A 27700-nucleotide genomic window follows, 5' to 3' on the forward strand; every position below is an offset into this window, starting at 1 on the left:
CACATCTATACCGACGCCAAAGATCAGATCCAGCGTGTGGCCTGCTTGATGTGTGGGGCCCGAAACAAACTGGGAGAGCCCTAGTGTCGCCATGGAAGACACCAGGTCCAGAGCCTGTGAGGAGGGAGTGGCATCGGCATGGATGTTGAAGTCCCCCACTATCAATAGGTTAGGGAACTCCAAGGCCCAGCCGGCCACCGCCTCCAGCAGGCCTGACAGGGTGGCTGCTGGTGCGCTAGGTGGCCGGTACACCAGCCAGACAGCCAAGCTCACCTCGGAGCCCCACACTAGGCCAACACATTCAATGCCGGGGATCGATGGCGGTGGTAGAGCCCTGAAAGAACAATCTTCCCGGATTAATAGTGCCACCCCTCCCCCCGGCCCACAGTCCGTGACTGGTGGAGGACGGAAAAACCCGGGGGCTCCATCTCTCGTAAGGTAACAGTATCCCCTTCGCGCACCCAGGTCTCCGTCACACAAGCCAGGTCGACCCCCTGCGAGATGATGAAATCTTTTATCATCTGAGCAGCCCAGTACCTCCATACAACATTGCCAAGGCTTGTGATGCTAACACAGGGGTTTGAGTTCATCCCCAGAGGTGCACTCCAATGTCTCTTGAACCAGACAGATGCTAGCAATTTATTCCTGACAGTTTTTGGTAGATTGGCGATGGTGGTGGTAGTGGAAGTAAACAGTAACAACAGTTCCTTCTGACTGTTCAAAGTGTCTCCTGTATATAAGGGTGCAGTTGTGCAGGGGTTGTACTTACTAAGCAAATTACAGGGGTTTGGACTAAATGACCGTCGTGGTCCTTTCCAGTTCTACAATTCTATGATTCTGTGAAAGAACATTAAGAGCATTGCAAGAAAGAGCCCATCGTAAGGGATTTGCAAAACTAACTTTGGTGCCTGTAAGTCTAAATGCCTAAGCATCCTTTCTCTTCTTCTTGTCCATTCAACAGCTAGTGGCTACCTGAGTACAGACTGCTAGCATTCCCTTTTCCCTCCAAGTCCTCTATCTCTCATCGGCTCACAAAACACAGGCTGCAAAGTTGCCACCTGGCTTTTTAAAAACTGCACAAACAACATCAGCCAATTTTGTGTTTTTATCTTGTATTTTTATCCTCTGAACTGCCTTGAGACCTTTGAATAAAAAATTGGTATACAAATTTAATTAATTAACAACAACAACAACATGGTGCTGTTTTTAATTAGTCTCAATGCCAGGGATGATTGGAGAGTATTAGGATGGCTCATTAGTGCCTCTTTTCTATCAGAGAAGTGTCTTTGGAGTGGAGATCAGAAACCCAGCTGCACTCCAGCAACCAAGCTTTACCTATTGTTTTGTTGCTGGTGGTAGCAGACAGGAAGCTTCAAAATTGGGCATTTCAGGGGCAAGGTGTTGGTGGCATTGGTTCCAAAGCTTTGCAGATACCCTGAGGGGCCTCTTACACCATACGGAAACTTATATAGAAAAAAATGACTATTTTGTCCAATATTGGCAAAAACAAGGGGCTTAATTATCCCTAACTGCAATCTTTGGGATTGCAGGTATGAGCACCAAACAAGGTTTCTGCTCTACGTTGACTGTGTCCTGAACAGGAACACTCCTCTTTGTGGTTAGAATACGCTGTAATATTTTGCTGCGATTCTTCATTTGTTCCTTGTGATACGAAGCGAGTAGTTGGGTGCCTGTCGATTTGGCAGTGAAGCATCCTCTAAAAGACAAGGTAGTGGTTTCAACACAGTCAGGGGACTCCCCAGGTACACAGAATTAGTTTGAAAAGAGAAAGAAACCCTAGCAATGGCCTAACAAGGGCTTAGGAGTTTCCAGGACCTACAGAACATTGAGGGCAGCTGACCTGTGGCCTGTTGGGTGGGGAAGAGAAAGAATTAGAAAGAATAGCTTTTGGTAAGTACAGTGGTACCTCGGGTTAAGTACTTAATTCGTTCTGGAGGTCCGTACTTAACCTGAAACTGTTCTTAACCTGAAGCACCACTTTAGCTAATGGGGCCTCCTGCTGCCGCTGCACCGCCGGAGCACAATTTCTGTTCTCATCCTGAAGCAGAGTTCTTAACCTGAAGCACTATTTCTGGGTTAGCGGAGTCTGTAACCTGAAGCGTATGTAACCCGAGGTACCACTGTATAGTGATTCTGAAGTGAGAATTACAAGTAAAGGGATCTGTGCACCAAGGATTTAAAAAACCTCTCCCTGCATGCTGTTTGTGGTAGTTTTAGCAGTATGTATTCAGCAGTATTCTTATTTGCCAGAAACACCCGCTATATGTGCTATAAAGTACTAAGTTTTACGAATATCAGCCAGTCACGAACATGAGTCATCTGGTACTTCGTAGCACATTGGGGGAAGAGTTTGTTTGGTGGGGTGTAGAAAAAGAAATAGCAGTATCCTCCCACTCTAAACTCCTGAAACCTCCTACCCCTATGAGTCTTAAATTACAAGGTTCCTTTTTTGCAGCGGTCAATTTCTGAACAAGAGCACTCCTATTAAGGGGCTTGGAATACATTGGACACACCTTTAGTTGCAGGACCCCAATCCACCTCTCTCTTTTAATACTGAGCTTCAGTCATGTTATGCTTGTCATTTTGGAAGCAAAATGGGGCCAGCCAAAAATCAGGTGGTAGTTTCTGCATTTTCAGAAGACAACTCAGTTAAAGCAAAAGTGGCTCCATAGATCCGTGAAATGTTGAATGTGTCAAACAGGGAAGGCAGTTGCTCTGCTTCAGCCCCTGACGGTATCTTAGCAGTAACTATTAGGTTGCCATTATGTTAAAAATGTTCCTCGCAGAACTTATAGGACAAGGTTTCAGCAGTGGAGGAAAGGAGTAGTGTTCAGGTTCGAGATTGGCAGATACAAACATAAGCCTTTAGTAGTCTTGCATCCTGTTGTTGTTGTTTAGTCGTGTCCGAGTCTTCATGACCCCATGGACCAGAGCACGCCAGGCACTCCTGTCTTCCACTGCCTCCTGCAGTTTGGTCAAACTCATGCTGGTAGCTTCGAGAACACTATCCAACCATCTCGTCCTCTGTCGTCCCCTTCTCCTTTTGCCCTCCATCTTTCCCAGCATCAGGGTCTTTTCCAGGGAGTCTTCTCTTCTCATGAGGTGGCCAAAGTACTGGAGCCTCAGCTTCACGATCTGTCCTTCCAGTGAGCGTCTTGCATCCTAATCCCACATAAATGTGCATAGAAATGAGTCATTTATTTTTATAGGACTTAATTCCATGTAAGTGTGCCTAATCTTTCACTCCTAGTCCTAAACACTTGTTGCTAGTTTTCTCATCTACAAATATCAAGGAAACATCTGGGTTTATAGTGACGCAGTACCAAAGTGTTTGATATTCCCCACTCTAAATCCCTTTTTCTTAGCATACCAAGTGGCTTGAAAGCAAAATGACTATCAATGAAAATTAAATTTCTGGTGTTTTCTCACACCCATGTGTAAAGCCAAAAGGGTGTTGAAGTCCTCTGTCTTCCATTGTGAAGCAGCTGCCAGGATCTAAAATAAAAATATATAAAATATTGATAAAGTTTGGTGTCCCGTTGTTTGCATAACTTCCTAGATTTCTCTGGCAAGCAGATGTTTCTGTGCTTGCATGCCTGCTGGAAAATGCTCAAATTTGGGCTTCGTCAAACATGTTGTTGGGGAAGGGAGTTTCAAAGTCACTGAAAATGAAAGCCCTTGCTAATCAAACCTTGGTGGTACAGAGGCTACCATCAAGCAGTTGGCCTATTTGCTCTAATGGTAAGTCCCAAAGTGTTCTAGAAAGTATAGTTTAAAACAATCAGAATTGTTCATGAATGGCAATAGGAACACAGTGTGTCCTGTTCCAGAGAATCACCCTGTTAAAAAGTGGTTGCTGCATTCTGCACTACCTTTAAGTCACTGATTCTGCAGTTTGAAAAAGTTTAATAATGGGTACAGAAAAAGTGAATAAAGCTTCTGAGACATTTCTCAGAATAACTTGCCAGGGAGTATATTTCCTCCTTAAAACTTAGTTGGTTTACACTTCCAAACAGTATTTCTAGTTTCAGATATAGATGAAGTTTAAACCATTGTTAAAGATGTGCATGTAGAAGATTTTGCTGTAATTTCCAAATTATTTTGAGTGGTTTGTAGGCATGTGTAAGAAACAGATAGACGTAAGTACAGCGTTTCTGAATTTAACCAAATGTCCATTTACTGTGTAATCCTTCGCATGTTCACTCTGAAGAAAATCCCATTTAGTTCAGCACCACTTACTTTGAAGTGCCTTTTAAAATCATTTTATCCACTGCAGGCAGCTGGTGGCTTCTGGAAATCTTACATGAAGGGAGTTAAGAAATTGTAGCGTCCTCCACATGCAGATACAGGCTTTATATATTTATACAGGGATAGGATTCTCTAGGCTCTATTAGGAGATTTATGTATTTTTGTGAATTCCCCTTTAGTGTGTTGGAACCCACAAAATGGGTCACACTTCTTAAGCTGGGTCTTATCAGTGGTATCACCACTATTTTAATTTGTTTGCTTGTTTAGAAGAGAAGGGCAGAAGAGAAAAGAGGAGGAAAAAAGGAGGAATGTGCAGAGGAGGGGGAGAATATTACCTAAGCATATGGTAAAATTTTGAAATGGTGCCAGGGAAATATTGGAGGTTGCTGATCTAGTATCACTTTTCCTTGTTCTTTGCTCTCAGTCTTCACAATCTGTATAAAGTGTTTTTATATGGATTTAAACTACTGCACTGTAATATGTGAATTGCCCTGAGCTTCTGTTGAGATTGTGTATAAAATAGGGTTTAAAATAGGCAAGAATACAAATGTTTTATAAATATTACAAATATTATTTCTATTATTATTTCCCTGACTTAATAGTGCTAATGGGTATTTGATGCAGTTAACTGACAAGTTTAAATAGATTTAACAATGCAGTCCTAAAGAAATCTACTCAAAAGTAAGTCCCATTGACTTACCGTGCAATCCTAACCTTCTATGTCAGCCCTACTGAATTCGATGGGTAAGTGGAGTCAAGATTGCAGCCTTATTCTCAGGTATAATATATGCTGAGCTTGTGTGCGTGATTTACTTGAGCTGCAGGCTGCATCCAAACCTAGTTCTACTCACAGAAGGCCCATTGAAATGCATGGACACAACTAACTTGCATTCGTTAATTTCAGCGGGTCTGCTCTGAGTAGCACTGGCTTACAACCCCTATGTTTGCTAGCACATCCAGACTTCACGTTCTTCAGTTCAAGGTAAGAGTTTGCACACAGGTTTTTCTCTCCCCCCCCCCCCACGCGCTCTTTCCTTCGGTCTCCTGGCAGTTTCTCTTTGTCTGACTGATTTGGAAATTCATAACTAGCAAACCAACTAAAAACATGTGGAACTCTGTGGCTCAAATTATAGCTAAGTAACAATAAGGGGGAAGTCTAAGCATGATCCTTCTCCATTTCCTGAGTTGCTGCCGCCTCATTAATCAGGGCTCAAGTGGTATAAGCGGAGCAGCTTGCTTTGTCGCTGGCGCAGCGGCTTCTTCGTCCCCTTCCCCACCCCCTGTGTGCCTTCACAGTGGGGAAAACTAGAGAGGGAAACCATCAATCTTTCTTGTCGCACATGTCAGCAGCGATCCGCTCCTCTCTTCCTGCGTTCTTTCTCTCTCCTGCTCGCTTGCATACATATGAGCGCGCACACACAAACACACCTGTATTTAAAATTAGCTTTGCGACCTTATCGTTTCCTTACCTGCTCTCTTTAAACAGATGGGTAGATCTGTAAACTGGAATCTTCTACTCCAAAGTGCAAACACGTCCAAAGAAAAGGCTTCAGAGCCAGCTAACGCTGACTTAACTTGACAGTTAGCAGCAAGTGCGCCGTAGCTGTATTTCGTAACATGATTTCAAAAAGAAAAGGGGGGGAAAGATTGGAACAATTTGTTTAATCTGCACGTTAATGGCCCTATTGCTATGGCTGCCTAGTAATACTAAGGTTCTCAAAATTTGTATGTTAGATCTTTTGATTATTCCCAACTAAATTCCACACCATTTTTTTTATATTGCTTGTAAAGATGAATAAATAAGAAATGTGCAAAGGCAATGGTGTAGTTGACACCTGTTCCACCCCCCTGTTTCTGTGCTTGTATCTACTGTGATTCAAAAATGTAAGCAGGCAAAGCTTTCTTCGTGTGGAAAACATAGAGGGGAAAGTGTCAGGTGCCAAATTTCTGTGTTAGATTCTTAATAGCTCAGAAGCTGAGCCAGTTAAAAAAGCAGAGTTGGAAGCCCAGTACAAGGACTGGGAAACCATCCAGTAAAAACAACTGGCGCACCACACCTGAGGACTGTCGTACAATGGAAGTGAGGCTTACTGGTGTCTTCTAGAAACCACTTTTCCTCACTCTACAGAATTATGTTGTGGAGCTCATAACATATACAAGTGGAACCTGCAACAAAATACAGTGGTACCTCTGGTTAAGAACTTAATTCGTTCTGGAGGTCCCTTCTTAACCTGAAACTGTTCTTAACGTGAAGTACCGCTTTAGCTAATGGGGCTTCCTGCTGCTGCGGTGCCACTGTGGTGCAATTTCTGTTCTCATCCTGAAGCAAAGTTCTTGACCCGAGGTACTATTTCTGGGTTAGCGGAGTCTGTAACCTGAAGCGTCTGTAACCTGAGGTACCACTGTATTGTTGTGCAGAGTGGTCAGGGTTCCAGCCAGCCAGCCAGCCCACCGTTAATGATACTCCATTACATTTCTCTTCCATTTGTTTTCCAGTTCCCTTTCCACATCTTCCAGTCAGCCTTCCATTCCTACCAGGCATTCTCAACCCTCCTCAGTAGGCTGTTTTGCATCTCTCCCCTCTCTAGGGTTCTTTGATTCTGCATATATGTACTTCTGCAAAGCTTTGAGGTTTTCCCAAGCCTGTTGTTCTTGTAAGTGGCTGGTGCCGTTTTGCCTATATCACGATCTGCACTCAGATAATGAATTTGTTGCTCTTATATATGATCTTATGCCCTTGTTTCCAGCAAAGGTTGAGGTCTTTTAAGACTGGTCACAAAACTATACTATGCAGAATTCTGTGATGCTAAGGGATTTTTTCTCTGGACAGACATGGTAATTCCTGAGTGGCTGTAGTCTGAGTTGGCATCTCCTATGGCTTATATTTCTGCCCGTTGGGAACTCTTGAGAAACATACTCTTTCTCTCTCTTTTTAATCCTTTACTAACTCCAGATCTTTTGAGCATGTGGCTCTGATGTCCTGACCTCAACATTTCAGTCAAGCACATTCCAGCCCTATGATTTCATGACACCAGACTGAACTCCCTGCTATGTTGCCTTATGACTCTTGCAGGGTGAATAAACAGTGAGCGAAGCCTGTAGCAGGGCAGTGTGGCTTTTAGCACCATGATTTCAGAATTCTTATTTTTAATGAATATTATTTTAAGTTGAAATGAAACGCTTTGTGCAACTCGTATTTTATTATTAATGAGGTATCAAATCCAGAAAAATATTGTGCAATAATAACTGAAGCGTTATAAGCATTTTAAAAACCATCAGCACAAGGAAAAACTTCATTATTGCATCGTTTTGCCAAAACTATCAATAATCTACCACTTATATTCCCCTCATTACACAATTGTAATGGGGCGATTTGTTAATCTGTTTATATTTCTTTCCTGCATGATTCATTTTATCTCCCCCGTGCTATAGCATGTGTCAAACACTTTAATATTTAAAATGTTCCACCCGTATTTGTAATTTAAAGTTAAGTTTTGAATCCAGTTCCATCAATTTTGTCACTAGCTACTCTGACCATTGGGAGTTAATGTGGTGTTGCTCTTTTTGAAATACACAACCTGTTTATTGAATTCCACTACTTGAACCTCTGAGGCTGGAGTTTATGCCCACTCACCTGAAAGTACGAGAGAAATCTGAGTAGAGACGTGTAGGATTGCACTGTTAATCAGACAGTGTGTCATTCAAGCTCTTGGCTCCCGTTTGATGAATGGTTACCGTATTTTTCGTTCTATAACACGTACCCGACCATAACACACACGTAGTTTTTAGAGGAGGAAAATCCGTAGGCATGCCACCCGTAGGCATTCCCTCCATAACACGCACAGACATTTCCCCTTACTTTTTAGGAGGAAAAAAGTGAGTGTTATGGTGCAAAAAATACGGTACTCTATTAAAAAAAACCCCACTGCTTTATCACTGCCATTTATTTTTCTAAGAGGCTTTCATTATCTGCTGACATAATATTTTGTTAACATTTTGTGGATATAACAAAGTAATTTCTTAGCTTATGCTTTCTTTTATCCTTATAAGGTTTTATCTACAGTCAGATAACAGTACAGTTGTACTGTGTTGGAGCATATGTAATTTCCTTCATCCGTATCCAATTTGAGCTCAGTATTTTTATAAAGGATATAGCGGGTTTGTGGGAAGATCCAAGATACCTTGGATACAGATGTATTGTAAATATCATGCGTGTTCCTACTTGGGCTTATGAGCTTTCTCTGCTACAGCTCTTAATGACTGAATGAGTGAATTGTTTCTCCGATGCAGAGAATCGGGGCCGAGATAGTGATGGTTATTTGGAGGACGTTATAGCGAAAATAAAATTCTCGGTTAGAATCCCTAATAGTGACTTCACCTCTTCCCAGCTTTAAACATCCGCACATGGAAAATATTTTTAATAAAAATTATTTCCAGTTGATTACAGGGTATTGTTGTTGAGGAGTGTTTGAAGTGGAATAGACCAGACTCTGGCAAGCTTAGGATGGAAGAAAGCAAATGTTCTGATTTTAACTAAACTGTGCATATGTGATTCTTTCAATCTCTCTTCCCCCTCAACAACAACAAAAAATTAGTTGTTTCCAGGCATTTAATCATTTCAGTTGTTTCTCTATGAACTGACTCTAAGCGATATATTTTTGTTATTGCTGAAGTATCCCTAATGGGTCACGGTATTCGAGGTGTAGTGTTTGATTGTGCACTTAATGTGATCACTCCTTTTCCGCTTCACATCATACTACACCTTTAATTAGCAAATTGCAAGTGTTCTGCATGTTAAGGAAACCTTGCTGTTTTCTTCAAGATAGCAGGCTTCCCTTTAAAAAGCAAAAAAAAAAAAAACCACCCAGCATTTTTCTGGTAGGAAAGAAGGCATGTGTCTACCACACAAAGATGCCTTTTACTGAGTCAGGCTATTGATTCATCAAGTTCAGCGATGTCTTTTCTGACCGTTGCTGACTATACAGGGTCTCTGTCAGAGGGTCTCTCCCTGCCTCTTCTCTCTTTGATTCTGTGACCCTTTTAACTGGAGATATCTGGGACTGAACCCAGCGTCTTCTGAATGCAAAGTGTGTGTGCTTTGCTGCTGAACCACAGCCGCTCCAGCAACTACCCACTACTCCGCATGGCAGATTACTTCTGAAACTGGGAGGGTTTCAAAAGCTGCTGGTGGCATGGCATAAGAACTTGCATTTACAAAGTAAATACGAATTTGATGGTGTGTCCTGAGGCACCTCTTAAGGGTAGGATTATGAGCAGAAGCAAGGGTACCCTCTTTTCGTAGCATCAAGTAAAATAACGTCTTTTTCCATGTATAAGACTAGGTTTCCCCCCCAAAAAAATAATGTCCAAAATTAGGAGGCGTCTTATACATAGATAGTGCCAAGGGTGGATTTTCTTAAATCTGAGTCCCTCAAAATAGGGGGCATCTTATAGACGAAAAAATACGGTATGCCCTCTGTCCTGATATAATTTGTGCTTTTTTCCACTCCTATTCCACAACATTGGCTGCCACATATGGGGAATGCAACACAGCAGGGTGATGATGTTAGACAAATGTGGATAATTTTTTTTTTTACTATCCATTACGGAGGAGGTGAATATGACACTGGGGTGCAGTTTTGTGTATCAGCCCTTTTGTTTTTGGAGAAACAGTCTTGGAAGAAGAAGTCTTGCATTTGAACATGAGCTTTGGTTAACAATTGAAAGCGGAAAGTAAAGTTAAATGGGCCACCCAGAAAGTTGCTTTCCTTTTTAGAGATCAGTCTGTCAGAGCTCACTTATGATTGATGATTTAAGCGGATTCTTAAAAAAGACGAATACCAAGTTATATCTCAGGGTTTGGTTTTGCTTTTTATATATATAAATAAAAAACCTACCTTACTGAATAATGTAACTGTTTGGACAGCTATACTTTAGAGTTTCCTTCTTGAGTCAACAAGAATATTTGTCTCCCGTGGGAATAAGGGAGATGGTGAATATCCGAAAAACATTCTGGCATACAGAGAAAGGGAGGACTAGCAAAAAGAAATTGAATAACCAGAGCTAGAAATAACGATACTGCCATTACAGTTTTTTGAGGACATGAAAACATTCTTTCTTGAGCGTCAACTATTTTCTATGAAGGTTTTAGCCGAACAATCTCTTCAGCTGTTTTTGAAGTATATAACCTGATACGGTGAATTCTTACTCAGAGGAAATTTCCACTATCTTCAGCAAGGCTTACACACAAGTAACCATGCGTAGATTTGCAGTCTTCAAATAGCAGTACGTAACTGGTATTGTAGCAAACTTCCAGTCTTCCACTGAGAAACAGCAGTGGTTTATATTCGTTATAGTTAAGCCTTGCAATTTTGTTTCTTTTCCCACCAGTCCAGCAGTTGGTTTAACAAAAACACAACTCTTCACCACGTAAAGCTGACTGGGAGGTTGTTGGTTTTTTTAAAAAATGTTTTTTAAAAAACCATCATGTGCAAGTTATTACAGTGCTGTCACGATGTTTTACAATATAATAAAAGTTAAAAAAAAAGGATGTTGATCAAGGAACTCACAGTCTAAAATTAGAGGGAGGGATTATGCAGGTAAACAAGATACAGAAATAAGCAAGTACGGATGCACTTAATAAGGCTTTGTTTCAGTTGGTGATGAAGGTTGTGGGTTCCAGTAAAAGACTATTTGGGGGAAGAAGTGTGCAGGATTAAGAGTTGACCCATCCACACTATAAATCTGTATCACTTGTAAATCACTTATTTTTATTTTTTGCTTGCACAAACCATTGACATTTTTATTAATCACTTGCACATCACTAAAAGGTAGATTGCCAAGATCCCCAGCAATTTTCAACTGTTTGTCTATTATTATTATTATTATTATTATTATTATTATTAGGGATGCGGGTGGCGCTGTGGGTTAAACCACAGAGCCTAGGACTTGCCAGTCAGAAGGTTGGCAGTTCGAATCCCCACGACGGGGTGAGCTCCCGTTGCTCAGTCCCTGCTCCTGCCAACCTAGCAGTTCGAAAGCACATCAAAGTGCAAGTAGATAAATAGGTACCACTCTGGTGGGAAGGTAAACGGCGTTTCCGCGTGCTTCTCTGGTTGGCCACATGACCCGGAAGCTATACGCCGGCTCCCTTGGCCAATAAAGCAAGATGAACGCTGCAACCCCAGAGTCAGTCACGACCCCTTTACCTTTACCTATTATTATTATTATTAATTAAAAATGACTGCATTAGAATAATATATCACAACTCTGTCAAATTGTGGAAGATTGAGCTCCTAGGGCACAATCCAATTTAAAAGCTGTGTGATCAGAGTCCTTTTGAAATGGACAGAAGCTCATGAGCCCTCAAAGTGCTGTGACAGAGTAATTGTAGAGTTTACCGTATGCTCAAATATCCATACTGCCTGTATTTGTCCTATGTGTTTGCACAGAAAGTTGCAGTTATGTACCTGGGAACTTTCATATAGTTTGGTTCCCTGTGATTGTTTGCTACGCTAATGATTAATTCCATTATGGCTTGGCTCCAGAATAAAGGTCTCAAAAGGATTTTCTCTGGGATTCAACCAACCGGGATCCCTCATCTGGGAAACTACCTTGGCGCTATCACAAGCTGGGTGAATCTACAGGAAGAAAGCAGCTCCGTATTATACAGCATTGTGGACCTCCACTCCCTCACCATACCAAGGGAACCAACAGTTTTACGCACGAGCATCTTAGACGTCACGGCTGTTCTCCTTGCCTGTGGCATCAGTCCTCAGAAGTGTGTCATTTTCCAACAATCCCAGGTTAGTATCTCCCTCTGGTTCTGCATCTGATTTCAGTGGACAGAGCATAGCTCCACTTAGACACACACACACACACGGTTATTATCTATATATGTGCTTTAGAAGTCAAAGCCAGGTTTGGATAATTTTTGAGGATACCTACTGTGGTCAATAGATAAATGAGACATGAGGTTAAATCACAGAACTTAATAGTTTTGCAGAATTTCCTCCCCCCACCCCATCTTGTGCCCTTTATACAAAAGGGGGAAATCTGGGGTATATTATTTGATTATTGATGTAAACCTCCAAAATGTATTTTGTATAATTAACTTTTTACGTCTGTCCTCAGTATATTTTATTTTATTTTATTGCTATGGCTAGTGGCTGATGCAAATAGAGATTCTTCTGATCTGGGCTAGATGCAGGTTAGAATTTTGAAAACTTCCCTGCCTTAACTGGCGAGAGGAGCCTGCCAGCTCTATTTTGAAATGAGACCTTCTGTGAGAGAACTCCATTGGCTCAGTTGCTGATGAATTAACAGGATGTGTAAGGGCGCTCCGACTGTTTTGTTTCGTTTCGTTGAAAAGTCGGCATCCAGAGCTTAGGGACAGATGTTAACGGAAAGAGTGGAACAAAGTCAGCAGTACCATTGAGTGTTGATCAGATGTCTGAACAGCATGTGAGTCTGTCTGCATGAGTAGTATGTGAATGAGAAAGTGAGAGAGCGAGGGAAGAGGGTATGAATGAAGAGAGGTTATTAAACACAAGAAAGCACATTGGCAAATTTGCATAACTCTCCATTTGCTAGTTTTGTTTATTTAATTCCTTGGAGGACACTCTTAGTTCTTAGTGTGGATTTACAACAACCATAACAATTTCTAACAGCTGCAAAATTAATAACTGAATGGTATGTGATTGCTTTTAAAAGGTTTTAGGTGTTCTAAATGTTTTGAATGGGTTTGAACTGTTTTTAAATGTTTTAAATATGCGTTTTTAAAACTTGATCTCCTTTAACCTTTTAATGTTTACCGCCCTGGACTCCTTTGGGAGGAAGAATAGGGTACAAATGTAATAAATGCAATAAATAATAATCATGGTTTAAAGAACTGACCCAACACCCCTGAATAAAACCAATAAAGGATACAACTAAAATACATCAGAACAAAAACCCTGCAACATTTGATTTCATATTAAATGTATTGCGTTATAAGAGAGGGAAGGAAAGTTAAACTTACCGTATTTTTTGCTCTATAAGACTCACTTTTTCCCTCCTAAAAAATAAGGGGAAATGTGTGTGCGTCCTATGGAGCGAATGCAGGCTGCGCAGCTATCCCAGAAGCCAGAACAGCAAGAGGGATCGCTGCTTTCACTGCACAGCGATCCCTCTTGCTGTTCTGGCTTCGGAGGTTCAGAATATTTTTTTTCTTGTTTTCCTCCTCCAAAAACTAGGTGTGTCTTGTGGTCTGGTGCGTCTTATAGAGCGAAAAATACGGTATATGGGACACAAAGGACTCTACTAAATGGAGAACATCTAGCCTAATTCAGCCAAAAGATGTTATACACTAGAGAATAAACAGATCAGCCAAACTGTACTGTATTGCCATAATGTTTCAAAACTTTTATTTTAGAACTTAACAATGTATTCATAATATTTACCTGTTTACAAATGTATAAGGAGAGTCCTTTGGGATCCACTGCATTGGCACTCAGCAGCAAAGTTTTCCTCTTTCTGAGTCCAAATTTAAATTGCAAAATTGGCACACTTTCTAGGTAAGGGATGTCACCTTCCAAAGAGAGATTCCAGGCATCAGGAAAATGTTAGTCGTCTTGTTTGCTCCTGTTGGCGAACATCAACCATCAGTCAATTGGCTTGATAAATGAGATCACTCAGCAGCTGCAATAAGACCTTCTATTTAACTATTACTGTCATCTCCCATCTACATTGTTTTTCAGAGGCAGGGAATTGCTGGCCCTGGGGGCCTCCCGATCGGGACTGCAGCTCTCCCCCCCCCCAATAGCAATTAGTTCTAATAGAAGGCTGTTTTCAAATGTAATTGCTGCATGGAGCAAGGACGATCTTTGTGGAGATTATCTGGGGAGGGAGGACTATAGCAGATAAACAGTGTGGTGGCCTCCCAGCAGCTGAGTCACTGCTGCTTACCAGTAAGGAAAGGGGCAAGGCAGCGGGGAGCTGGGAGTGGTGCAACAGCTGCAGCAGAAACAACCTGCTGCTACTGCTGGTGTGCTTGCACCACGCTGACCTCCCTGCCAAATTGCCCCTCCCACACTCCTTCTCAATAAGCAGCAGCAACTCAGCTGTTGGGAGGTCAGGTGAGCATCACGGTGCTTTCCACTACTGTGGTAGCATTAACCCTCGCAAGCTGCATTCTCCACAGAAATCTCCCTCACACAGCAATTGTTCTTGCAGGCGTGGGGAGTGAGAATCTGCATGTATGTGTGTTGTGTGGGAATGTAAGGATGTTTGTGAGTAAGGGAATGAATGGTCTCCGTTGTGTGTGTTAGGTGGGAGAATGCATGGGAGAATGTGTGAGATAACTGTTAGGATATTTCCGTTCCACCTTAAAAGGGAGCAGGCTTTGTGAGTCACAGAGTCTGCGTATTTCCTGTTCACAGGAAGTTTATGTTTTGTACATTGCTTTCGTTTTCCTCTCTGTGCCTGAGACATCGAAGCAGGCAGTCATGTTTTCTCTTTGTTCTGACCAACGCTGAATAAATTTGTAAATATGCTCTCCTGCGTGCATCTTTCGCTGTACGAACTCTGCTGATAGAGCGTGCACGAGCCCTGGAATGTGGCAAGCTATTTCTGAAGCTCGTGTCGCTAATTGACTGATACTGTATCTACGGGAGATCGATGGATCGTCCGGAATTGACGTGGGGTCATGATGGCCTTTGTCTCCCTGGCAGTATCCCAACAATAACATGGTGGGAGTGGCCCTGCCCACTTTTGCATTTGTCCCGCCCATCACTAGCACAGACCACCCCACCACCCGAGAAGTAGGCACAAGGGAATGTGTCTCTCAGGCTGGATAAGTGTTGCCCATCCCTGACACACAGAGCTGTGGGCCGAATGTTGAGCTTCAGTCTAGATTGAGAACTCACATGAAGCTTGGTGACTGACCTCAGGCCAGAGTTGTTGGGAGGTGAAATGTATACTGCCCTGAGCATCTTGGAGGAAGGGTGAGACACACATGTTAAAATCTTTCAAGGCACAGTGCATTGATTTGCTTATTTAGAAATGAGGCCAGGAAAAAAACCACGAGGGTGGATTACAATAAACAATAAAATACAGCAACCGAACAGAAAGAAGCAGCAGAGGACAGGAAGCATTACTCTCAAACCTCTGAATCTAAGACTGACATGAAGATATTGATTAAAATACGAGACACCCTGTCAGGGGAGAAGTTTTGGTTATACAGTCGTACCTTGAAAGTCGAACGGGAGCCAAAACGTTTGAGAACTAAGCTGTTCGAAAACCAAGGTACAACTGTATATGCCTTTGGTTATATGCCATGGCAAATCACCATCACCTTTTCTCTTCTGTCAGGCTTTTGCAGGCAATTCTCTTTCCACAATAGTTAGCTGATTTCTGATTTTAACTTCTTAATATGGTTTTTAGTGTATGGTGCTATGTGTAATTGTTATGAACTGCTCTGATATTTTTTTAATGAATAGCAGTGTACTGTATAAATATTTTTTCACAAATGAGTAAACTTTTGTTTCATCGAGAAATAAAACAATGGCAGTTTCATGTAATAGTGTTGGATGTAAATGGAAAGGGAGACAGAGAGTTCTTTCAAGAGACTCCTCCCCAATATGTTGACAGATTAAAATTGAGGACTTCTGGAATAGCTGGATGGAGGGCTGCAGAGGAGGAGAGCAACTGCGACTGCCTTGAGTAAAAGGGAACACCTGAATCCCAGCAAAAAATATTGAAACTTTGCCCAGTAAGAGCTCTAGGGATGCAACATATTGAATGATCACATCTTTGGGGAAATCAGCTAATGGACATAGCTTGCTTCCTATGGGAAACAATAAATAGAAGGATTTGTAATGCTGATGTTCTTCCAAGTATTTTTAGCTATGCTGCAGGAAACATTTTCTGAGAAAGATAATATCTATACGGAAAACAGGCTTTTCCATCAGGAGACACGCAAGGTTCTGAGTTGCTGCCTATTACGTCATTGCCACTGCCTTGGCCTAGGTTTCTAGCAAAGGTTTCGTTTAGTTGGTATTCCGTTAGCAGCACCTTTTGCAGTGTAGTCCCGGGCAAGTCTACTCAGAAGTAAGTCCTGCTGAGTATAATGGGATTTAGTCAAGAAGGACACTGACAAACTGGAACGTGTCCAGAGGAGGGCAACCAAAATGGTCAAAGGCCTGGAAACGATGCCTTATGAGGAACGGCTAAGGGAGCTGGGCATGTTTAGCCTGGAGAAGAGGAGGTTAAGGGGCGATATGATAGCCATGTTCAAATATATAAAAGGATGTCACATAGAGGAGGGAGAAAGGTTGTTTTCTGCTGCTCCAGAGAAGCGGACACGGAGCAATGGATCCAAACTATAAGAAAGAAGATTCCACCTAAACATTAGGAAGAACTTCCTGACAGTAAGAGCTGTTTGACAGTGGAATTTGCTGCCAAGGAGTGTGGTGGAGTCTCCTCCTTTGGAGGTCTTTAAGCAGAGGCTTGACAACCATATGTCAGGAGTGCTCTGGTGGTGTTTCCTGCTTGGCAGGGGGTTGGACTCGATGGCCCTTGTGGTCTATTCTATGATTCTATTCTATGATTCTAGTCTCTGTGCATAGAATTGCAGTCGTTGTCTAGGATTTGTCATTGTGGAAACTGGCAAAGTGTGTGATTCAAACAAAAGAAAATCAACCACTTTTCATTCCATATGCAACCTGGACAATACTTTAGCATTTAATTCCCAGGGGTGTTGGTTTTGCCATCCTTCTGACCACTATGAAAACATCTGGCTGTTGCTGGTTGAGGATTAGCGAATTCTTGGCTGTAGATATCTTCTACGTTATGGTAAAGGATGGGCTAAAGAGAGAAAGATCTTCTAGGCAGAGGAAAGTGGAAATCATTAGTGCTGATTGCAACATGCAGTGAACAGTTGCCAAGTTGGAAATAGAGTCCTGGTTTCAGGAAAGCCCATTAGACCACTAATCTACAAGAGTCATGGGTTAATGTGCATTAAGTACTTGTCCTGTCATGTAGAAGTAAAAAGGTTTCCCCTGAAAGATATGCCTTTGCTGCTTCCATCACCATCACATGCCAATAGCACAATGCAAACGACCCCCCTCTTCTCTCTTTTATAACCAGCCCCTCTGTTTCTGGGCCTTATACTAGCTGCATTTTGTTCTGGTGTTCAAATCAGCAAATGAGATGATTAATTCTTGCCCTCCAAACCAGAATCGGAAACCATGCTTTCAAACGGGTTTCTGATTCTGGTTTGGGGGGCATATAATTCACCATGTCATGATTAACTGCAAACTCTGGCTGTGCTAGCAAGGGAAAAGGGAGATGGGAAGGAATGTCTGGTTTGTAGGGTTCCCTAAAAGTAAGTCTTTGTCAACCATGTTGATTTCTGGTCCCATTAAAAATAACTCAGCAATACTTTATATTTCAGTGAACAATTTCAATTTTAAAAAACTTTTTCTTCTGGAGCGAAGAAAAACATAGAACATTTTGAGATTGTATACAGAAAATTGTTCTTGACAGAGGTAGAGATTTTCTCTCGTTCACTTAGTTTTCTTTGCTGGTGATAGCATGCGTGTTGTGTTTGTATTATAAACTTGCACGGTATTTGCCTTCTCTAAGATGGTCATTTTCAGAAGGTGCTATCAGTCAGTTCTGGACATTTTGAGTGTTGATTTTAGAGAGCCAGTGTGGTGTAGTGGTTAAGAGCGGTGGACTCGTAATCTGGTGGACAGGGTTCGCTTCCCCGCTCCTCCACCTGCAGCTGCTGGGTGACCTTGGGCCAGTCACACTTCTGTGAAGTCTCTCAGCCCCACTCACCTCACAGAGTGTTTGTTGTGGGGGAGGAAGGGAAAGGAGAATGTTAGCCGCTTTGAGACTCCTCGGGGTAGTAATAAAGCGGGATATCAAATCCAAACTACTACTACTACTACTACTACTACTCTTCTTCTTCTTCTTCTTCTTCTTCTTCTTCTTCTTCTTCTTCTTCTTCTTCTTCTTCTTCTTCTTCTTCTTCTTCTTTTGGTGTTTGAACAGCCATAGCTTTATGCCTCAACTTCCAGCTCAGCAGCTCTTCCTCACTCTTTTAACTTGTGAAATCCTGTGCAACCTTTGGTGCAAAGGCAGAGAGTGTGGCGCCCTCTAAACATTGTGTACTACAGCTCCCACCAGCGCCAGCATGCAGGGCTAATGGCCAGAGATGGTGTGAGTTACAGTCCACCACATTTCAAGGGAACCATTTGCATTCACAGATGAAGCTAAGCAGGTGTGGGTCTGGTCAGTATCTGGATGAGGGACCACCTTGGAGCTCCATGTATGTTGCCTTAAATTCTGCGATAGAAGAAAGCCTGGATAGGAAAGCCCTAAATAAATAAATTGCTTGGGGTGGGGTGTAATCAGTAGGTCTGATTAGGAATTGTTATGTCTTCTGCCTGGAGAGTTCTCATTTAATATAAGAAACCACCAAGAATGGAAGTCATTAAAATCCTTATTAAATCAAGTGTCTTATCAGTGGGGAAAGTAAGTCTATTATTATCCCTTAACACGGCTGTGTTTATTTGGCTGATGGATTAAAATTAGAGGGGCTTTAATGTAAACTGATGCTGTCATGCCAGAGTGGTGATTGTTGCATGACCCTATAAATTGTGTCTTTTGTTGCTCTTCCTTTGATGGTCTGTGCCAGGGACCTGCAACTTGCCAGCCACTGTGGGCATAATCTGGCTCGCCAAGCCTTTTTGAAAGGTCTGCCAACCCCCAACAGCTTGCTAAAGGGGCATTGGTGGTTCTGCTTCCTGAAAAAGCAGTTAGAAGGACTCAGAAAAACAGTAAGGAGCTCTCAGTTCTTCTCTGGCGTTCCCCGAGTGCTCGGCCATCTCCAACCCTCGGGAAACAATTCAGATGATTATAGTACTCCTTCCTGCTTCCTGAGCACTTTTAGTTGGACCTCAATGGTTCTCAGTGATGGTGATAGGCAGTATAGGATGGGTGGCCACACCCACTCTTTCAACAGAAACCAGTGGCATGTAGTCCCAGAGGGCAATGCACTCCTTGGCCCAAAAAAGGTTAGCCACTCATTATATATATATATATATATATATATATATATATATATATATATATATACAGAGAGAGAGAGAGAGAGAGAGTTGTGTTTTTTGCAGATCAGTTTCATTTGTTGTGAGACATTAGTGTAAAAGAAAAGAACTCACTCTGAAAAGAACCTCTCAATAATTTCATAATTATCTGCCTATGTATTTCTAATAGTATAACCAAACCAGTAATTTTTGATATAACTGTAAAAACTACTCTGAAAATTTATTATTCCAAAAACAAAACCTTCATCTGATTGTAAATATTAAGATTATACCAGCAAGAATGAGTCTTTCTGTAAAATAAAAAATAAAAAAATTACTGACTAGTGATTTAAATCAATTTGATTTAAATCAAATCTACCCTGGAGAAAAGTGTAAAGGTACTTTTGCTATAATAGAATCATTTGAAGTTCGCTTCCTCCTCCCCCAAGTCAAGCACAGAATCTCTTAGCTTTTCTTTCCTTCTTTAGCATCACATGCTGGAAACCAACAGTTCTTTTAGAGAGAATTGAAGGTGGTCCAGAAAAGCCCCACTGCGCCACTGTTGTTCTGGCTTTGCCAATATTTGAAGCGCTAACAAAAACCTGCAGAATCTATGGACAAATAGGGCATTGAATGGGTGTGTGCACACCAGAGGCACAGTCTTCAGCTGTTTTTTAAGTATAGTCGGTCTCCAGTACTATTGTCTGTTCCTTAATAAGTGTGAAACATCCATTCACTTGGCCTCTGCCAACCCCTTCACGTTTTCTAGGATGAAGTGATAAACTGCTCCAGTTTGAGTTCTATATTTCGCGTGGACCAGCCATCCACAAGTGATGCGCTGTCCTTCTACAATGTGTTAATGTTAGCATTACCTAATGCATTGTGTGTGTTCTGAGAGAGAGAGAGAGAGAGAGAGAGAGAGAGAGAGAGAGAGAATGATGCAGTTGTTCCAACCATATTTGGACCTGTTGCATTTGAGATCAGCATTCTGGTTAACTCTGGTGGGCTAAAATGCAATTTCACAGTTCCTCTTCAAGCTGAGAAAATATGCTTTGCCTGTTCCTTAGGGTAAAGAGATGGAGGCCTTTGTACAATTATGAGTCAGACAATGACTGAGAATTAAGGAACTGGGCTTTCAAGGCAGGAGTTTATCCTTCGCCTCTCGCTTTCACTGTGTAGTAGATTTCTTGGCTCTAAAATTTTGAAGCACTGGGCTGTCCTGGAGAAAATGCAACACATTTGACTGTCTCTAGTGAGGGCCACTGCATAGAATCATAGAATTGTAGGGCTGGAATGGATCCCAATCCACAGGAATAAGAGTGTGTATGGGAGACACTTACTTACACTCTCTTTCTCTGTAATTTTTTAATTAAATTTTATGTTTTACAATTTAAAATATTCATTTTACATCCTTAAGATATCAATGACTTTTCTTCTTCTCTTTCCATGGTTCATTTTACATATCATAAATCCATGCATGTTTTACAAAAACTATACAGTATTTCATTATTGCATCCATCAAAACTTATTTACACTGTTATTATAGAATCATAGAGTTGGAAGAGACCACAAGGGCCATCGAGTCCAACCCCCTGCCAAGCAGGAATTTATCTTAATGCTGGTAGCGTTTTCAGCTGTACACAATTATTTCCCATATATTCAATAAACGTTTTCCAACCTTCTTTAAACATATGTTCTTCTTGTTCTCTTATTCTAGATGTTCAGTCTGCAAGTTGTGCATATTCTGTCAACTTAAGTTGCCACTCTTCTTTGGGTGGGACCTCGCTTGTTTTCCATTTTGGGGCTAACCAAACACGAGCCGCAGTAGTAGCATACATAAATAACCTTTTTTGACACCTGGGAATTTCAGTCTGGATTATCCCCAACAGAAAGGACTCTGGGTTTTTTTTGGAAAGTACGTTTAAACATTTCCCCCCAGTTCATTATGGATCATTTCCCGATACTCTTTTACAAGTCCACCACATATGGGGAGACACTTGCTCTTTGTCTTCTCCATGTGCTCATGTTGAGAGCCCCACTTCGCTCCTAAAGTGTATGAGAGCTCCATTTTCTTTGTCTTCCTTCCTTTTCCACGCTGTCTACTGTGTCAGAAACCTGATTCATTCACACCCTCAGTGTGCTGCTGCAACAACCCCATGCTTCATTTGGCCTGGAAGTGAAAGAAGAAGAAGAGTTTGGATTTGATATCCCGCTTTATCACTACCCTAAGGAGTCTCAAAGCGGCTAACATTCTCCTTTCCCTTCCTCCCCCACAACAAACACTCTGGTGGGAGCTGTAGTACACAATGTTTAGAGGGCGCCACACTCTCTGCCTTTGCACCAAAGGTTGCACAGGATTTCACAAGTTAAAAGAGTGAGGAAGAGCTGCTGAGCTGGAAGTTGAGGCATAAAGCTATGGCTGTTCAAACGCCAAAAGAAGAAGAAGAAGAAGAAGAAGAGGAGGAGTTTGGACTTGATATCCCGCCTTTCACTCCCCTTCAGGAGTCTCAAAGCGGCTCACATTCTCCTTTCCCTTCCTCCCCCACAACAAACACTGTGTGAGGTGAGTGGGGCTGAGAGACTTCAGAGAAGTGTGACTGGTCACCCAGCAGCTGCATGTGGAGGAGCGGAGACGCGAACCCGGTTCACCAGATTACGAGACTACCGCTCTTAACCACTACACCACACTGGCTCTCAAAAGAAAGCGGATGTGTCATTCTCACCAGCTCTTATCCCCCATGGATCTTCTTAGCACAGATCTGTACAGAAGTACTTGTATAATAACTTTAGTGTGGTGCTTCAAACGACCTTATTTTTAATAGCTTATATGCTACTTATAGGGATGTGGGTGGTGCTGTGGGTTAAACCACAGAGCCTAGGACTTGCCGATCTGAAGGTCGGCGGTTCGAATCCCCGCGACGGGGTGAGCTCCCATTGCTCAGTCCCTGCTCCTGCCAACCTAGCAGTTCAAAAGCACGTCAAAGTGCAAGTAGATAAATAGGTACCGCTCTGGCGGGAAGGTAAACGGCATTTCCGTGCCCTGCTCTGGTTCACCAGAAGTGGCGTAGTCATGCTGGCCACATGACCCAGAAGCTGTATGCTAGCTCCCTCGGCTAATAAAGTGAGATGAGCGCCGCAACCCCAGAGTCGGCCACAACTGGACCTAATGGTCAGGGGTCCCTTTACCTTACCTTTATGCTACTTATGGGAAGGGTAAGTCTCCCAGTCAGCCCCTGGCACCTCCAGATCAAAACAGGTAGTATCCTTGGGAAAGACACCTGCTTAAGATGTTGGAGAACTGCTCCTGGTCTGAGTAAACAGCATTGGGCTAAATGGATGAAGGGCTTGATTCAGATGTCACACATTGAGCAGGGTTTGAGTGCTGAACAAGCTGTAGATCTGTGCATGCTCATTCCCTCTTCCACTTCATGGTTTGCAGTAAGTGTAGTTGATGGTCCAACACAAGCAAACTGGTTATCTGTCACAGGAGTGACAGATCACACAGTTCAAGGATGGAGTTAACTCTTTCACCGCCTCCTCACCACAGCTTTTTCCAAGCAATCAGAGACTGCGCCTGCGTAAAGCCAACCTCTCCTCCATCCATTTCTTGCCTCTTCTGGTTCTGGGAGATGCGGGGAGGGCAGCTTGTTGCAGCTGGAGGGGGAGACACCCATGACTCTTTGCCAGCCTGTCTCATCTCTGCCTCTTGGCCTCCCTCATTCCATTCTACTTCTTCAGCTTCTGCCTCTGATTCCGGACCGCTCTCTGCCACAGACTCTCCCCGCTCACTAAGCCCTATTACCTGTTCAACTTCTGACACCTGTTCCCAGTCTTTTCCCTTTGACCATTCATCGTTCCCCACCACCACTCCCCAAGGTCATAGAATCATAGAATCATAGAGTTGGAAGAGACCACAAGGGCCATCGAGTCCAACCCCCTGCCAAGCAGGAAACACCATCAGAGCACTCCTGACATATGGTTGTCAAGCCTCTGCTTAAAGACCTCCAAAGTAGGAGACTCCACCACACTCCTTGGCAGCAAATTCCACTGTCGAACAGCTGTTACTGTCAGGAAGTTCTTCCTAATGTTTAGGTGGAATCTTCTTTCTTGTAGGAAGGTCTAAGCCTTCTTCCCTTCCTGGTTCACCTGCTGGTTCCTCCCATCATTCCTCACCCAAGCAGTCCATGACATTATCATAAAAAGACAGCTCTATATGTTCATAAACACGCTGTCTTTGTTTGAAAGTGGGGACTGCTACTGGGGCTGTGCTTTTGTGAAAACCCTTTGCACCTAATTAATTGCCTTTCTGATTTGTTTCAGGTGCCTGAGCATGCAGAGCTCGCCTGGATTCTGGGATGTCTCACAAGCATGCCACGCCTGCAGCACTTTCCACAATGGAAGGTGAGGTTTCTGTGAGCCTCTCTTAGCTTAGTTGGCAGGTGGGCTATCCCTGTTCAGCTGTTACACAGGTGAAGCCTTTAGGCCTGCTCTTGTCATTGCCTGACTCCTGCCATCTTTTGTGCTCATTGTAGCTGTCCTCAAATAAAAAATAAAGGTATTAAGCCTTTATGAGTCTTCTTTTTCTTCACATAAATAGGTGAAGAATGCCAGCCAGATGAATGAAGGAACAGTTGGTCTGTTCACCTATCCTGTTCTTCAAGCCGCAGATATTCTCCTCTACAAGTAAGCGTCAGAATGCACAGCTCCATAACTTGTAAATGAAGGCCCCAAGGGGACTGAATAGTTCAGGAGTGGGTGGCTTTTGAGCAACCTAGTTGTGGTGAGATTGTCCTTTCATTCTGTAGTGAATCAGTGGCCCTTTCTCACTGACAGGTTATCTGGTGGACATTATGATTGTAGCTAATCTGTCATTGACAATCCATGAATAACCTGCTAAATCTAGCGGTTTACTTAAACTATGGTGTTGTGCTTTTTTCTGACTCGGTTTGAGTGAGCAGATGTGAACCATCTCTCTCTCCCACACAACATTTCTATTTTTCTGTTTCTGTTGGAAGGTCAACCCATGTTCCTGTTGGAGAAGATCAAGTCCTGCACTTGGAGCTGACCCAGGATACGGCCCGACGCTTCAACAAAAAATATGGAGAATTCTTTCCAGTGCCCACAGCCATTCTAAGTGAGTACAGTACAAAACCTATCACAAATGACTGCCTGTTGAGTAAAGTGAATTGGCTTGGGGAGCTTTTGCAGAAGAAAGAGAAGAGTGGGGATAGCCAGGTGCCAAGGTAAAGGAATACAAAGGGAAACAGGGGCTGTCAAATGCAGCTTTTGAAAAAGTATGGCGTGTGTGTCATCTTTGCTGTTCCAGTACTAGGTGTTGCCCCGACCTTTTTTCCTATCCTTTTCAGCAGTCCTCTAGAATACAGTCGTACCTCGGAAGTCAAACGGAATCTGTTCGACTTCCAAAATGTTTGGAAACCAAGGTGCGGCTTCTGATTGGCTTCAGGAAGCTCCTGCAGCTAATCGGAAGCCGTGTCGGACGTTTAGGTTCCAAAGAATGTTCACAAACCGGAACACTCACTTCTGGGTTTGCGGCGTTAGGGAGCCAAAACATTAGACTCACAAGGCGTCCATCTACCAAGGTACGACTGTATTATGCATTTCACTGTGCCCGTGGCGTCTTCTTAAGAAAATGGGCTTTCATATGTAAAAACAGGGATGCCTAATAAAACAGTTTTCTGTAAGGAAGGAGGAGGCTGGTTGGCTTGATACTTTGTTCTAGGGGAGGCTCACTTCTGTGGGGCTCGAACCCATGAGCTGTTTGTATAGGTCAATAGTATTATCCCTATATTGCAGATTGGAGGTGAAAGGCTGAGGCTTAGAGAGAGCAGCTTGTCTGAGGCTACCTAGTGAACCATAGCAGAGTTGAGATTAGAACCCGGGACTTCCCAATATGTCGCCTAGCCTCGTAGTCACTCTATTGCGGAGCTCTCTTCTGTAATTGCATTTTCTCTTGATTTTAGCGGAATCAAAGAAGATCAAGTCACTCAGAGATCCCACATCCAAGATGTCCAAATCAGACCCTCAGAAGTTAGCCACGGTGAACATAACAGACAGCCCCGAGGAGATAATGCTGAAATTTCGTAAGGCTGTCACAGACTGCACCTCTGAGGTGACCTATGACCCTGCTCACCGCCCTGGGGTCTCCAACCTGGTCGCTATTCACTCTGCTATAACAGGACTCAGCACGGAGGAGGTGGTACGTCAGAGTACTGGCCTTGATACAGCTCACTACAAGGCAGTGGTAGCAGATGCAGTCACTGAGAAACTTGCACCAATTAGGAGTGAATTTGTCAGGCTAAAAGAAGACAGATCTTACCTGGAGAAGGTTTTATGGACCGGAGCAGAGAAAGCCAAAGAGCTTGCAGCCCCCGTATACTCAGAAATCAAAAGACTGGTGGGATTGCATTAACCTGAAGGAAAAGCAGCTCGTGCCTTTCATAATCTGAGTTCAGCCTTGGTTACCTTGACTCCTCTGTCTTACTAGAGGTCCTCTGTGTTTTTGTATCCACGAGTAACCGAATAATTACCTCAGGGACATTAAATGGACCAGGCTTGGAAATCGCAAAGAGTGTCCGGCCAGAACGATGGGCGTGGAGATGCTCCTTCAGGTATACAGGGCCGAGGCCGTTTAAGGCTTTCAAGGTCAGCACCAACACTTTGAATTGTGCTCGGAAACGTACTGGGAGCCAACAAAGATCTTTCAGGACTGGTGTTATATGGTCCCGGCGGCCACTCCCAGTCACCAGTCTAGGTGCTGCATTCTGGATTAATTGCAGTTTCCGAGTCACCTTCAAAGGTAGCCCCAGGTAGATCACACTGCAGTAGTCTAAGCGGGAGATAACTGGAGCATGTAACTAGAGCATGTAGTAAGAACACTTCAGCTCCGTCACAGATGTCGGGATTCTATTCATTTCTGTCTTACCCCACCATCCTGTCTTTCTGGCTTCTGAGATACCAGCAGCCTCAGCACTTGCCTAACTGTCAGGCATACGTTTGAGCTAGAAAGTTATCTCCCCACGCCTCTTTTTTTATTTTTAATGATAGCTGAGGTTTTCTGGAATTCTGCATCCACTGTCAGGTTCTGTGTTTCCATGAAATCACAACACACTCCCTATAGCAAGAAGGCTGCTTCTCTTGGTATTCCTTGTGTGGGGATGGAAGTCCTACAACCTCCAGCCAGTTTTGTGTTCATTTTCTGTGTGGGTAGGTAAGCTCTCTGGGGTGTAGGGGGGAGTTAGGGGAGGGGTGGTACCTCTGGTGGGGGGTATGCTGTGCTCCTTCTGGGGTAGTTTGTCCACATTTGGGCTCCACCTTGCACTCAGCTCTCACCTGTGGCTCCTAGAAGCTGTCAAATGACTTTGGCTGGCTGGCTAAACCAGGTGGGACTCAAACTAAGGTTACCAGACGTCCCCGTTTCCCGGGGACAGTCCCCGGATTTGCAAACCAGTCCCCATTGAAGTTGAAAAGTCTCCCCAGATTCATTGAAAAAAATCTGGTAACCTTAGCTCAAACCCTTGGTGAATGAGAGACTTCCCCTGTGTTGGACTCGGTAGCTTGGACTCGCCAGCTTGACCCTTCCAGGGAGGAGGAAGAACAGGACAGTTAAGATTTACAACAGGGGTTTGAGGGAGGTCACAGCTCAGAGGCAGATGAGGGGAAAAGTTGGGAAATAATGGGAGAGAGGGAGGAAGCATGAGAAGGGCGACAACCGAGGGACACAGTGTCTTTAGAAAGCATTCCAGAAACTCCACCCTGAACCCGGCGAGCCTTGAAAGTAGGAGAGCAAAGAGATCAAAGACAGAGAGCACATAGCAGCACCTGTAGAGAGGAGACGATGAGGATGACAAATGAGGAAGTGGAAGTGGGGTGGAGATTCGCTCAGGACAACGCCATCATCCAAGAGGCTGGGTTCTATAGCCTCTCTCTGTATATACTGAATAAAAAGCGGTTGGCAAGAAACTCTTCCTTGTCTTTTACGTTCCTGGGCAACCAGCCGGGAGTCGCTGGCAGCAGCCTGACACCCTGCATGCGAAGACAGGCTCTGGCAAATTGAGTAGACGAGACCCAATAGTGGGTCCAACAGTCAAGGTGGCAGTTTCTGCATGTACTGTAGAGGGAAGAGAGGAGCAGGTAGGACTCATCCACCTGGGAAGGTAGCCCATCTAGGAGAAGGAGTACTCTGAACCTAAACCTCTGCTGAATTCTTCAGAAGAAGTAAAGGCTAAGGAGTAAACCCTACACAAATCCAGAGTAGAGCACCTAAGACGGTTTGATGGCGCAATGTACACTTCCTTCCCGCAACTCCTGCAGCTAAGATGGTCAAAGCGCATCGTTCT

The 27700-nt window shown here is 43.2% G+C and overlaps 1 protein-coding gene and 1 long non-coding RNA gene across 3 annotated transcripts in view; both read left to right on the forward strand.

Annotated features, from left to right (window-relative positions):
* WARS2 (tryptophanyl tRNA synthetase 2, mitochondrial) overlaps positions 1-25831 on the forward strand; it is a 36784-nt gene extending 10953 nt beyond the window's left edge. Inside the window, exons 1-6 of one of the 2 annotated variants that reach the window (XM_081176843.1) lie at positions 5165-5251; positions 11817-12074; positions 23664-23744; positions 23941-24026; positions 24359-24477; positions 25325-25831. In XM_081176843.1, the coding sequence (XP_081032969.1) occupies positions 5210-5251; positions 11817-12074; positions 23664-23744; positions 23941-24026; positions 24359-24477; positions 25325-25773 (1035 nt within the window). In that variant the 5' untranslated portion in view covers positions 5165-5209 and the 3' untranslated portion in view covers positions 25774-25831. Of the gene's footprint in view, positions 1-5164; positions 5252-11816; positions 12075-23663; positions 23745-23940; positions 24027-24358; positions 24478-25324 lie in introns of those variants that run through there. The other variant, XM_081176842.1, reaches the window with a different exon arrangement.
* Positions 5760-8009, forward strand: LOC308577110. The gene is made up of 2 exons (XR_014003449.1): positions 5760-5874; positions 7919-8009. It is a non-coding gene; the product is annotated as an uncharacterized lncRNA (long non-coding RNA).
* Positions 25832-27700: the final 1869 nt, after the last annotated feature.

The sequence above is a fragment of the Podarcis bocagei genome (assembly GCF_964188305.1).
Source record: "Podarcis bocagei genome assembly, chromosome: 17".
In the NCBI taxonomy this organism is placed as follows: Eukaryota; Metazoa; Chordata; class Lepidosauria; order Squamata; family Lacertidae; genus Podarcis; species Podarcis bocagei.